Source organism: Pezoporus occidentalis, unplaced genomic scaffold (assembly GCF_034315485.1).
Source record: "Pezoporus occidentalis ecotype Australia unplaced genomic scaffold, CSIRO_AGI_Poc_V1 ctg17, whole genome shotgun sequence".
In the NCBI taxonomy this organism is placed as follows: domain Eukaryota; kingdom Metazoa; phylum Chordata; class Aves; order Psittaciformes; family Psittacidae; genus Pezoporus; species Pezoporus occidentalis.
The window spans coordinates 745,206-759,637 of NW_026913531.1; the positions used below are offsets into that span (position 1 = coordinate 745,206).

A 14,432-nucleotide genomic window follows, 5' to 3' on the forward strand; every position below is an offset into this window, starting at 1 on the left:
TCAACTGGGCTTCTCCAAATGGGGTGCAGGTAGCAGTTCATAAAGGCTCTAAATTATTTTCTACTCTAACCTGCAGAAAGCAAGGGCAAAAAGCCACTATCACTCTGCATTTAAAATATGTAAAAAATGTGGGTTTATTGCACTTACTTGTAATACATTTTGAATCCTTTTTTTTTTTTTTCTCCTTTTAATAGAGATGCTACCAGCTGACAGAATAGCAACAAGGTGTACTGTTGAAGGAGGAGTCTTCCCCTCTGGGAGAGGGACAGTGTTACCAAATTAACAAAGACCCAAGCAGCCACAGAGCTTGTTAAATACACCCAAAGGAAGCATTTGTGAACACATCTGAGAACACAGTTTACTGAGTTAATACTTCACCTGGTATCTGTCTAATTTTGATTTCACTTTCTTTTTTGTATTCAAACAGTAGCTCCCCCAGAGTTGTCTTTAATCTCTTTTCTCCTTTCTTTCACAGTCCTTTCTTCTCCATCCAACGTCTCCTTTCATAAAACCACATATTACTTGAGGTTAGAAGGGCTCTTGGAAGTCCTCCAGCCTGAGTTCCCTGCTCAGAGCATGGCCAGGTCTGAAGCTGGATTTAACCTAAATAGGTAGGTCAGGGTGCTTGCAGCATCATTCAGTTAAATTTTGAGTATCTCCAAAGGAATTTCTCACTGTGCCTTCCATCCTTGTCCAACTCCATACCCAAGCATGGAGAGGGACTCTTCATCAGAACTGTAGTGACAGGACATGGGGGAATGGGTTTAAACTTCAACAGGACAAGTTCAGGCTAGATATAAGGAAGAAGTTCTTTACTGTGAGGGTGGTGATGCACTGGAACAGGTGGCCCAGAGAAGTTGTGAATGCTCCATCCCTTGCAGTGTTCAAGGCCAGGTTGGACAGAGCCTTGGGTGACATGGTTTAGTGTGCGGTGTTCCTGCTCATAGTAGGGGGGTTGGAACCAGATGATCTTAAGATCCTTTCCAACCCTAACCATCCTGTGATTCTATGTACACACAGGTCTTACAAGCATCAGGCCTACACCTACACAACCAATTCTGACACCTGGAAAACCATCTCTGATGGCCTATCTCCAGCATCAGTGTTATGCAGAAGACATGGTGTTTGTATGCCTTACGCAGGGGCATTTTGTATTGTGTCTAGCAAGTACAGAACAGGCTGGGCAAATCCAAAGGGTTCATTCTTTGCTTTCCCTCAGTGGGGCTGTAGATCAGCCATGTCCTCCACGCCCTGCAGATTCCTTGTAGGGTGGCATGATCTCATACCTCCTCTTGCACCCTGCTATTCCTGTTCAGTTTGGCTCTTCCCTTGGCTGCCTTTCCAAGGACAGTTCTCAGATGTCTCTTATCATCTGTTCTACCATGCCCAGGGACAGCCAAAAAACTGATGCCTGATTCTTCCTTCCTCTGCCCACAGTGCTCCCAGTGTCAGCATGTGGACTGTTCTAAAAACATACTGAAGCACTATCTGAAGTGTGATCAGATGCTATGGCCACTCACCAAAATTTACTTGTGCCCATCTTAACACCAAGGAGATTTTGCTTCATTTATAGCAAGTATTATGCCCATAACGTGCCATTATGGAATTTCCACTGCATGTTGGAATTTCCACTGCATGTTAAAGCCCAAGGAACTGCTGCTCCATATTCTCTACTACTTGCACGCACACACCATTAAAAAAGCAAACTGCAAGCTGTTAAGTGCCAGATTTCAGAATTCCTAGCAAGCCTCCGTTTGGTCTCCTTTCACATATGCATTGCAACACAATCTTTAATTACCTTATCTTCTAGTTTTTGGTAAGGGGACTTGTCTCAGCAATGCCCAAAACATTCACTACCTCAAAAATTATTGAAGACCTTGTTTTCACCTCCGTTCTCAAAGTATAATTCCATGCCTTAGTTCCCACCCACTATTCCACCCCTTCTCTCCGGACAGACATTAATTTCTTCCTGAGCTCTTCTACGGTGCCCATCACTGTAGTATTCAAGAGCTTAGCAAACACTAATTTACTTTCATAATGCACCTGTGAAGGAGAGGTACCATCAGCCTCATTTCCCAGGCAGAGAACTAGAGCACAGAGAGATTATCATCAAAGGTATACAACAATGTAAAGGTTGCAGCCTGAGATACCTTATGGCTGGATTTTCAGACTAGTCACACTTACATAAATTTTATAGATTCAAACTATACTTCCCTTGGCATTCTACAGCAGCTTGTGACAGACATCTCCAAATTCAAGCTCTAAGGTCAGGGAAAAAAGGGATGAGCCCCAATGGAAAGGGTGGTAGGGAGGCCAGGCCCAATGCTGCATCAGGACTCAGTGCAGCCTCTCCCACATGCTGAATCCATCACACGTGCCACAGCAAAAATGAGCAGGTAGTCCTTCATTAAGGACTCATTAAAGAGAGACCATGTTAAGGTTCTATAGGCACCCTCAGTTCTACTGCTTTTTAAATCTGGAGCGTGCATTCTCTGAACTGCAACAGTCTTGCACACTAATTCGTGTACAATTTCCTGGATTTCAGAGGGAAATCAGAAAATCCTCTGAACAAAATCGGTACTGTTCAGGTGCTTGGGTCATTGGCAGCATGGTCAGCATGGACTCCTGTGTCCTGTCGAGCCACAGCGCTGCTCCTCGTCTTTTCTGCTGAAGAACATTAAACATAGTTGCTTCCATACACGCAATGAGGATTACCAAATTTGCCTTAAACAAATACTGTCTACTGTACACAGGTGTTTACATTCACGCTGATGATTATAGTTTCTGGCATGCCCAGCTGAAGAAACACGGCAATCATTCAATAAGTGTTCATAAACTAATCAGCAAGAGGCTTATATTGTTGCTTCCCTCTTTGTTCTGCTGTTTTAAGTTTTCCATTGGAACTGAAGGCTAATATTAAATCTGTCACCTCAGTAGCTACTTTTACATCTCTTTTTAATCTTTGTTCATAAAACCTGATGTTTCATTCACTTCACAATAACCATGGGGAAAAAAGTAATCACATTACTACACGTTCATGATGTAAACTGACAAAGTCAGGATTAAAACCATAAACTTACACGTCATTTCAGGAAGTACTAAATCCAGATCTCTCCAAATTTCATTATTTGAACTTGAACATCATATATTCTAGATACACTAAAATACAAAGGGTGCCAAATTCTCTGAAACAGTGAAGGTACAACCTCATACCAGCAGCCATTATAAAAGGAGGAAGACCCACAACAAATACATTTCTCAAGCAGGGACAATCAGGATATTTAATTATTCAATAAAGAACAGGACTAGAAAGTAAATGAAGGAAAAGTAGCACAGAAATTGTACACTCATAATTGCTAGCAGGCAGAAGTGTTTATACAGTTCATGAGAAGAATTATGTAACTCAGGTCTCATTATTTCAGTGAATTAAAATAAATAAGCTGGTTTCCCTCAAGTAACTCTAAAGCAATGTTTTACAATCCATGCTCTTGCGCTGCCCTGGGAGTCTAAGGGCCACTTGCAGAAAAGCCACAAAGTGTCATGTTAAAAAAGCAATCCTAATGCTGCCAAACTTAAACTGGCTGTTGCACCACTGTGCTTTAGGAGAAAAAAGTATAACATTTCTATGGCCTGTTTCATGTATATTGAAAATATTTCCCCAAAACCAGTACACATCTGCCTAAGAAATGCCTTGCTCCAGTCCTGCAGGGAACCCCACAGCCTCATATGCCCCACTGACAAACCCTGCAACTGGGTATCATGCTACTGCACAAGTAACAACACCAATGTAATTATCTTTGAATATATATAAAAAACATGATGTGGCTAAAGCTGCTATTCAAACAGCTTAAGCATCTACAAACACAAGCCTCATCCCAATACTTACATGATTTTAATTACTATAAAACAAGTGAGGAATAAAATAAGATTTTAATATATGTGTATTTCTGACAGCCTTGGAGGACCTAAATAATTTCATGGGATGCCCAAGAGCTGTAACATTCTCCATTTTATAACACACTCCTACTAGTTTGCTCTCTATAAAATGAGATTAATTTTTCTCTACCTCTTGGGTTCTTCTAGAAAAGACACAATGATTAATAACCACGGCAACCAAGACAACATAAATGGAATCACCTCCAAATACACAGTTCATCAGAAGTCAAGCAACCCTTTGCAAGAGGATGGCTGTCATGAAATACAAAACTCAACTTGATGCAACAACCAACTGTTCAAACAAAACCCCAAACAAACAAAACCCCAAACAAACAAAACCCCAAACAAACAAAACCCCAAACAAACAAAAACCCCAAACAAACAAAAACCCCAAACAAACAAAAACCCCAAACAAACTAATATGAACGAAGATGAAAAAGCAACAGAAACAGCACAGGGGTGCAACACCTTTATCTAACAAGCGCCAGAATTTTATTCAAAAATGGAAAATGTAATTGACACCTGTACACACAAGTTTTAGCCTGGAAGTGGCTTCAGGGACAACAGTCACTTGCTACCACTTTTTTTTTCATTTAGAAATCTCTAAAAGGGAAAGTTGATACTCTCTGCCCCAACAGTAAAGCTCAAATGCAGTAGCCTACTCTATCACCACGCCTGGCTTGCAGACTAACACTGGGTGTTAGCCCTGTGATGACAGAGTCTCTCTGGACATGGGCATCACATCCCATTCCTGATGAACTTGTGGTTTTGGGGTTATCCAGACCTCAGGAAAAAAGTAACTTCTGGAAAAAACAGACAGAAATGTTGAAGAAATATAATCCATTAATTAAAATCTTCATGGTCCAACAATCATGAAACAGTCATTAAGGATAAGAAAATAAGAACCTTTAGCAAACTTCAGACATTTTTAAAAAGATTATATCATTGTGTTTTCAAGGCCTGCCATATTCCCTGCTCAGGTGACGAAGCCTTTTTTCTTGGAGGCTCCAACAAATGTATCACCTTTAGTTTCAACAAAAGCTGAGATTTTACTGTACTGAAAAGATCTGTGATAGGATAAGAAACCCCCTCACGCACACACACATCCAGTTAAACTGCGGACTAGTAATACACAGACTTCGTAAAATGAAAAGCAGTTGTACTGCATTCCTCACCCTTAAGATCAACTAACGTCTCTGCAATCTGAGCTAGAGATAATCAGTGCCCTTGTCACCACACTACTCATAAAACCATTAACTCTTTTACAACCCCAATCAAATCTATGAGACTGCTGCAAACAAGAATATTTGTTATAATTTACAAAACAGAGGAAATCTTGACAAAAGTGATGCTGCTACTGACCACAGGCAAGTCAGGGAGGGAAGCCTCAGTGTTTTCTCTTAGTGATATTTTAGTAGCAAGTCCCTTCTATCAATACTTAACACAGCTTTAAAACTATCCAGGGTATGAAATGTAAAGCCATTTGTTACTAAGATTTTGGCAGCTAAGGGATTCTCTGCACCAGAGCATCAAGTCATATTGGAGAGCAACACCCAAGAAGAGTTCTTCTGCTGACATCATCCCAAATAGAGTATCATACATCCAGTATTCATTTTAACTAATTATTCCCAGACTTCAGTCAACAAAGAGGAAATTTTCATCTCTGAGTTATACAAAACTTCCAATTCTTCCTTTTTGCCTTATTTACTAGGCTAGGAGTCAAATACTTTACCTTCATTGTCCCATGATGACACAGGGAGAGAGGTGGGACAATTAATGGAAAGAAGGGAAAGACCATCACATGCATTTTAGAACAAATTCAAAGAGGTTGACTGTCCTGAAACTGAGGAAGTGAATGATTCTCACACAAGAACTGTGGAAGAATTAATAAATGGCATCACAGGGAAAACCGATACATGATTATACCACAGATCCACTATGGCAGACTGCTTTGTCTAAAATATCAATGCTCTTGTCAAATAATACATCCTAGGCCTTGAAAACGGATAGGAGAAAATATTTCATGAGACTCTGAGTGACTACATGGAATATTTTAAGATCAGGGCTAAAAAATATGTGATCTTTTGAGTTACTTGGAGTTTACTAGTAGAATTCTTTAATCACTGGGGTTTGGAATTATTCTTTAACATTTTCATTGCATCAACAAAAATAAAACCTTTATGCCAATGGACTATGCTGCTGACATAATGATGGGAGGAATAACGTAAGAAGAAGCACCAGTGAAAACAGAGTATCTTCCAGGAAGAGATGAGTGACAGAAACCAGAAGTAACGTGAATTAAACAAAATGAAACACCCTCTAGACCTGCATAGGCACTCTGTGACAAGCACATTTTGTGTGACTTGCGAGTTTCTAAATGGGTTGGAAGAAACCCAAACTCTCCCAAGTGTTCTGCTAATTAAAAGACTTAGCACTGAAACCAGAGTGGGGTGTTGTTTTGGTGAGAGATGACCAAATCAGGCCAGGTCCCAAAAACACCTGCCTGGTCAAAACTAAGCTGAAACCTCAAAGGTCCTGGGCAAAACACTCCAACTACAGCAAAAGGGCATGTCATTTATGAGAGCATTCCATACATGCTGCATGCATACATACATGCTACATACATACATGCTACATGCACACAGTGCATACATACGTGATAGCATTCCTGATGTTTGCTATCAGACTTGGTAATAACATAACAAGGTCCTTTTTCAGGCCTTATTAAAAGGAACAGGTTGAATGGCAATGTCATAATGCTGCAGAAGATAAATATAAAGCTTTTTGAAGCGTTTTAAACAATAAGCACCAACTTGTCTGAGTAGATCAAGTAGCAATTTCATCACCCATTATATTCACACTGCAAAGTCTCACTGAAACGAGCATGATGCCTGCACTACTGTCAATATGTTTGTGTACCAAAATTGTTAGTTATTCTAGCATTACATAGAACAGAGATGCTTCCAAAAGACAGGAGAGTTGATGTTGCATGTCAAAACAAGAATATCCATTTTAACTACACCCTAATGGATGAAGTGTCAAAGCAAAAAGTCATCTGACTCAAGAGCTTGGATCTGTTTTTTTACTCAGGGAACTTCAGGCACTACTACACCTCTCCTTCATCCAGCTGTGTCCCAATATCACAGCGAATGTGGTCTACGACAGAGCTTCAGAGGAATAAAGACAGTGTACCTAACAGCAGGAGCTACAATATCTAAGCGCAGCTGGGCTGAGGACAAACTAGTCACCTTTTTCCTGTGATTCCCAGAGGCCTAGTCTATTTTTAACTTTGTTTTCTTTCTGTTTGATCGTTTATTCTAATGTAGTTTCTGCATTTGTCCATTAATTCAGCCTCTATACAACACCTGAAGCAATACTACAAACAGACAGAAGAGAGTAACAAGCTCATGAAGTGATTGGCTCAGACAATTTTCAAATGCACCGGCTAATTGGATATATAACTCATAAACGACGGCAGAGGAGGGATGGATAACAATGTGGGAAGAGGAAGCTAAATCTAAAAAAGCCCCAACTGCATTCAGTTGAATGAATACCTCTTTGATTTCATTAACTCTCATATTCTGAAAATCATACCAATAAATATGATCTTATTCTCAAGCACACATTCCTCTAAACATACGAATGTAGCAAAAATGGCTATTAAAAGCTCTGCAATTACTCTAAACTTGCACTGTAAACAGCATAACACCAGACCATAATTAAACTAAATATGAAACATTTCATTGTCCTCATTACATGAAATTCAATTTCAAGAAAGCATTTATAGTAGCACCAACAGTACCTTTCCACATTCATATATTGCTTTAAGCAGCTACCACACCTATTCAACCAAAACAGTGACATATTTAGCCCAGAAAAATGAGACAAAAGAAACACTTGAGGAGTAACTGATGTTTGATGCTCTCATCTGTGCCATATTTGGTTTAAGTAACTGTGAGAAGCTGCCAACTCCTTGTGCATCCAACTCCATAGGACTGTGCACTATTTTGACCATTCAATTCGAGTATTGCAATCGCTGTTGTAAACACCACTTCAAAATCTAACACAGATTCATCCCATCTGAAATACTTACGACCTGCACAGGCTGAAGTGTGTATTATCCTTTTATTTTCCAAGTAGAATAAAAGGAAAAACCTATTAGGTATTTGGCTCAATCTTAGTGACTTACATTAAGTCAAGAGTTAATAATTTATTAATCAGTATTCAAGAAATCCTTATTACATGTGACAGTTTTTGGAGGGGTTTTGCTTTCTTACTTGAAAGACCTTCAACAACAACCAGTGAGGGAAATATTTTGACATACTGCTTTGACACCTTCCTTTGATTTACATATTAAAGCAAGAAAAAGTTAACGTGGTTTCACTAACATGTATCATTTTCACATTTTTCCATGCTAAGTAGATTTAAATTTTCAGTTCTGCTGTAGATTTTATGTAAATTATGTTCTATTATAACTGCACTGCCCCCAAAATAGGTCTTTTTCTTACAAGAATTCCATCTTAACAACATAGATAAATTATAAGATTATCAGCATGATAAATGCTCTTAAAAATGGAGAGATCAGGACTGTATTAAGGAGAAACCCAGTAAACAACCAAACACCCTACATGAGTTTACTTTTGGAGACAGGCACTCATGGTACACTGGGAGAAAAACAAGAAAATCTCTTGCTTCCTTATTTTCCAGAGGATAGCAGTACTCTGGTGCTGTAAGGCACAATCACATTCTTTGTTTTGTCTTAAAACAAATGTAAGGTTCTTATGATGTGTTTCAGCAAAGTGGAAGTGAAGCTGAATGATGCAAAAAGATACTGACAGCCACTCGTATAGCACAGAGCAACAAAGAAAGTGCATCAAACTTCAGCTGCTCAACAAAAGGCACAGCTTTACTGCGAAGGTCCCAAACCACCTGCCAGAAGAGCAGAAACCTCTTAAAAAGGTGCTTTCTGTGCATGACTGCTTTTAATGCCACCACCATGTCCTGACAGCTCTGCACAATACCCCGGGTAGGGGCTGAGCATGGCTTCCCTCCCACCATCCCCATGGGCACCTCTGGGCACATCACCCCCTCTGGGTGAAGCCCATAGCAGACCAGCAGCCCCGAACCTGACAGGTACAGGGGATGAGCCCTACTACGCTGCAAGAAACAGCTCACAGATTGCACAGGGACTTCTGAGCAGATGGTTTGTTTTGGTTTTGGGTGAGCTGCTGCTGGCACATGAACGCAAGCAAACAAAACCCACCACTCAATTCTTCACCAGTGGTCCTGGACCTGCCCCAAGGAAGCAGCTCACTTGACTTAGTACTGAAAACACCAGGTCACAGCAGAGGCCCTGAGAACTGACTCTCCCCTAATAACAAACACTAATCATCAACTCCAACTTACAAAAGATTGCTGCCTCTAGAGTGCTTTAAAAAACATCCATGCAGCTTTCCAAAGGCTCTAAACAAGGGCTACCACCACCCTATTGCTTCTCAGCACAAAGTGTTTTAACAAAAGGTTTCCAGCAGTCAGACTCAATTAACTGCACCTGAAATCTTACCCGGGTTTGCAGACAAACCCCGTTTACTTTGAGAGCAGCCGTGCCACTTCAGCTGCTTTGTATTGTTCATCAGCAGTCACAGCCACATAAAGCCCTAACACAAAACGACGTTTTAATACTTGCATGAGGCTTAGATTCTAGCAAAAAATATTGTGTTTTCAGGGTTTTAAAACATCTTAAAAGCACTGTATTTCTCACAGCCACAGGAAAATGAGGTTATGCAAAATACTTACTTTGAAAATGCTCTGAGGCATAATAGTAGACATCCTCATAGCCCTCATGGTAATCCTCCTCTGGACGGTACTTTTTGCCTTTTCTTCTTCTCGACCTTCTTATCTGCTTGACGAAGCCCAAGAAGCGCTCCATCTCCTGCCTCAGCAGCACCGGCCCGCAGCCCCCTTTGCCCTCTGTTTCACAAAGAGCTGTCCCAGCATGAATCAACCGCGAGCACCAGAGCAAAGCTGCAGCCTCTGACCAGCCGCTCAGGCACCATCAAAAAAAACCCTCCCTTACCTCAGCTGTGCCTATCAAGCATACTGTTTTCCCTTTAAAAAGAAAATGAGAGAAAGGGGGTGGTGGACTTTATCAAATACACTAACTACAATATTTCAACATGAAAACAGGCAAAGGAGGAAAATACTGAAGCAAAAGGAGAAAAGTCAGGATGTCAAGTGGTTATTAAACAGCAGAGGACAAAGTTGAAGAGACCTGCCTGCCAGCAAGGGGAAGCCCAGCACTGAGAGCTCCCTATCCTGTGTTTCCATCATTTGAAGAGGGGCTGGGAGGCGGGGATAGATGTTAGTCAATGGACTGAACCATATCTCAAGGCAAAACAGGTTTTCATTTGCCAGTTAAATGCTGCCCTCTTATTTACTCAGGCACAGGCTCAGGAGCCCGTTTGATTTCATTTGTTGTGAGAAGAGGAAACACGCTGATCCAATCGTGGCATCACATATGCTGGATGAATAAATAGCAAAGTGGTTTAATCCATACACACAGCCCACTCACCGGCAAGTGTGTGCTGAATGTGTTAATTGGAGCAGCAGGGAGAAAGCTCGGCAGCTGTTAAAAAATGACACATATACCCACTGGGCATTAGTGTATTCTAATCATCACTAGATCTAAACATTAAAAGGCACTCTGCGGGCAGGTCTCCCATAGAGCTGGTCAGGCTATATGGCAATAGGCAAACAAAGGAAGCAACATCAGAAGCATGACAACAGTAATTTAAAATCCCAGCAGTTTTAAAAACTTTAAAATTGAGGTACAGCAGACTATCCTTTGCACAGGATGATAGGAGGGAAAAGCCTGAAAAGCCGCTTGCTCTCTTCTCTTGCATGCCTGAATCCCACATGCATTCCCTAAGATAAGGCTGGAATTTCATCGGTGTTTCTGATGAAGTTTCCTCCTGCACAAGAACAAAAGCAGTGCCTGCTTGAATCCTATCACATCGACATCTGCCAGAGGGCTTTTTTTCTGTAACAACACCCCCATGAGCCACATGAAGCCTCTAGTCCAGCAGGACCCCTCCCGTCTGCTGGCACAAGTCAGGGATCAGTCACCTCAGTCAAACCATGTGCTGATTATGGTCACCTGCACCCATGCTAGCAGGAGATACCATTTTGCACATGATGAGCATGTGTAAATCAGAGAATCTTCCTGTAAAACAGACTTTACAGGGTCATAATCTGGAAAATGAAGAGCATGCAGAAGTGGGGTTAGTTTCTGGTGAAGCAAAGATTTCAGTGAGTCATTATCTTGCAAAGAGCCAACCAGGGTGGTGTTTTTAAAAGCACAAAAGAAGAAAAGCAACAGCCAGGATTGCTATTTAGCATTGCTTCAACACAAGTATGCAGAGATTGCTCAGGAATGAATGAATTGGGGTTTTCTAGTTTTGAAACGTGCAGAAGTTACGAGCAGAAGTCAGCTGTACCTGCTACCTGAGGATCCCAAAACAAACACACCGTGAAAGCAAGCTCTGGAAATCTCGCGGGCTTGGTCTAGCTTCCCAGTTGCTTTAAAACAATATTGTCATAAAACCACACCCATTTGATCTCTAAAAGGTCAAAAAAAAACATGGCCACTCCTACTGAGCTCCCCACAGGAACACTCATCCTCCTTGACCTTACCAGCCCCTGCTTTTCCACTGTGAAAATGCAGCCACCGTCACTAGCTGATGAACGTCCTGAGGGCACTACCAGAATTATTTTTAGTGTAACTTGTATAAGGAGGTTATTTTTTATTACAAGTCTGGTTTTTATCACACAGCTTTCAAACTGTGAAGGGTAAAGACCTTAGAGGAATATTACAGGTATATTACCAAAATAAAAAAGCCAATAAAACTTTTCTGTGGATCTTTAAGAAGGGATCACTCACTGGATGCTCTGACAGTTTCAATGCACGTCTTTTCTGTGCTCTGCCACCAAGCAGCAAAAACATTGCATTAGTATCATGAAACATGAACACCAAACAAAGAGCCTACAGCAGAGGCAGAACTCTCTTTTCAGAGAGGGAAATGTTGTTTTGATGCTATATTTGCTGCTGTAGAGCTCTCTCCCCAACAGATGTGCAAAAAGTTATTTGTAGGTGTCAGAAACATTCATCTTGAAGACAGAAGTTTTGCAGCCATCACTGCTTCCCGAAGTTAACTTACAAAGTTCCATTCAATATGACACAGCTACTTTTTAAAAAGGAGAAAATGTAAAACTTTCTGGCTTTTAAACTGTCGTCTAAACGAAAGCTGAAAACTGGAACTGAACAGACACTTTGCTTTCATCAAGTAAATACAGTTTCCATTGCCTCTGTTGCTGTATGTCCTGCTGCAGTGGTACTGGCTTCCGCTGCCCCCAGCACACCCCAAGGAGGCTTTAGCCCTTTCCACAACAAAACTAACACAGCAAATAAGCAGCCAAGGGAGCAACCAAATTATCTCAGCTAGCACATATGCACCAGCTGTAGTACACTGACTGCCTGACCATTTTCTAGACAGAACCAATCTAAATTTGGGCACATTTTGAGCTTTGGAGAGTGTGTCATTACCCGGTGCAACAGACCTTCCCTTCTCTCCCCGTGCTCACGAGGTGCATCACAGACATATACAGCTAATGTAGTAAAGCAGAGAAAATGCACTGAATGGTATCATTGGTCAGTGCTCACAGTAATGGCTCCCACCTATCTTGTATGTAAAGCATAAAGAGCTTGAGTGGGAGCATGAGAACTTGTCAGATAAGCACAGGGGGTTCAAGCTCTACTGCTCTTCACTGTATGCCACCAACTACTACTGTCTAAAAAAGACAGTCTCCATCTCCCTCATGGAAGGTCCAGAAGCAGGCCCATAGTTTCTAACACGGAAGCTGATAGTCGTGCCAGCATGTAAATTATACACCTGTTTCCTTTAGCATGAGTGCAAACAGCAGAGAAAAACAATTTCAGCATTTTATATATATGTGTGTGCATATATATATAACCTAGAACATGCTGAGCTTTTGATAGGATTTTCCACACTCTAAAATATTCTGGTACTCAGGGCAATTTACAGAGAAGGAAATACCTTAACTGAGGGCAATGTTCTTATAGGTTAATAGCAGTCAGAGTATTAAATGTTCTATTAAACTATAAAGATTTCTGAACAAAATTTTTGTTCATATGTATTACATACTACCTCTATGGCTTTGCTGAGAACACCGGAGACATTCATTAGCTAGTCTTCATGCCATACCTGTAAATATTTTATCATAGTCCTACTTTCAAAGGTATACGCAGAGAATTCAGTTTCACAAATAGAGTTTACCGGAGGTAGAAAAAAATAAATAAATAATCAGCTAACTGCTGCTTTCCCCATTGCTCAGGATTGACCCTTTTGCAGCTTCTTCTGGTTAGCATCTCACTTCTTCGTGGAAATGAATATGGCTCTTGTAGCCTTCTGCTTGAAAAGCAGTAAAAAAGCAGAAGCATAACAGATGCATACCACAGCTCCAGAAAGACACCTTGATTTTATGGGAGAAGCAGGAAAGAAACAAGCATTAGGTTTCAAATTTTTTAAATGTAAAACATCAGAGATGACAATGAGTTTCATCCCTTAATGACAAAGAGAATAGGATAATTATGCCCAGAGGGTATAAAAGTAGGTGTAGGTTGACATTCCAAAGCTCTCTTTGAACTAGAGTTTAGAGAATCAATTTTCTGGCGTTATAATGCCACAGCAGAAGCTGCAATGTAAGTATGTCTCAAGCTCTTTGGCTCATCCTTTCTCCATGAATATGCCTACTTCAATAAGAGCAAGTGCTCTATTGCCATTTCCAAGGTGGCTTCTTCCTTTGAAGAAGCTAGGATTATCATGCTGTCTTCAGCATGACTTGCATAAAACAAATTTGCCAAGTGACACCAATTAGGTAATAGTTACAGTCTCCATTCTGGTAACTAGTTTAAGAACCTCCATCAAACTGGATCTGTCAGTGACTTACTGGAAAAGACTTCATGGCAGTAATAAAACAAATACACCATTGAGACACTGTCCTTTTCAAAAGCTGAGCTGAGGCAGAAATGCTGTTGCATCCATGGATAATTTTCTAGAAGACAGATGTCAGCATTTAAAAGCTAACTTGCCTTTGTACCTATAGCAAAGATTAGGTTTCTCGTCATGTAGAATACCTGCATTTAACATTTTATTCACACAAACGTGGCTATTATCAAGGTAAATGTTCACAGGTTTCACAAACATATTTTCTACAGCTCTTTTTCCAATATTTGGGGGAAGAAGTAGAAAAAACATTTTGGTATCCAAGAATAAACCACAAAGGGACTAAATATTTAACAAGGATTTCCATTTGAGTGGGCTTGCAAACATGATGCTTTGAAACCAGAGCATGTGAATGAAAAAAGCTTCTCTAACACTTTGTATCAGAAATACAGAACAGAACTGGCACCAAATATT

At 40.6% G+C, this 14,432-nt stretch overlaps 1 protein-coding gene across 15 annotated transcripts in view; it reads right to left on the reverse strand.

The window, feature by feature from the left end:
• GRIP1 (glutamate receptor interacting protein 1) overlaps positions 1-14,432 on the reverse strand; it is a 324,193-nt gene that overhangs the window by 215,711 nt on the left and 94,050 nt on the right. For 2 of the 15 annotated variants that reach the window (XM_062613672.1, XM_062613678.1), the window contains exon 1: positions 9,733-11,141. The exons of 2 other annotated variants lie outside the window; for them this stretch is intronic. In XM_062613672.1, the coding sequence (XP_062469656.1) occupies positions 9,733-9,865 (133 nt within the window). In that variant the 5' untranslated portion in view covers positions 9,866-11,141. Of the gene's footprint in view, positions 1-9,732; positions 11,162-14,432 lie in introns of those variants that run through there. 11 more of the 15 variants (XM_062613668.1, XM_062613664.1, XM_062613679.1 and 8 more) reach the window with 10 other exon arrangements.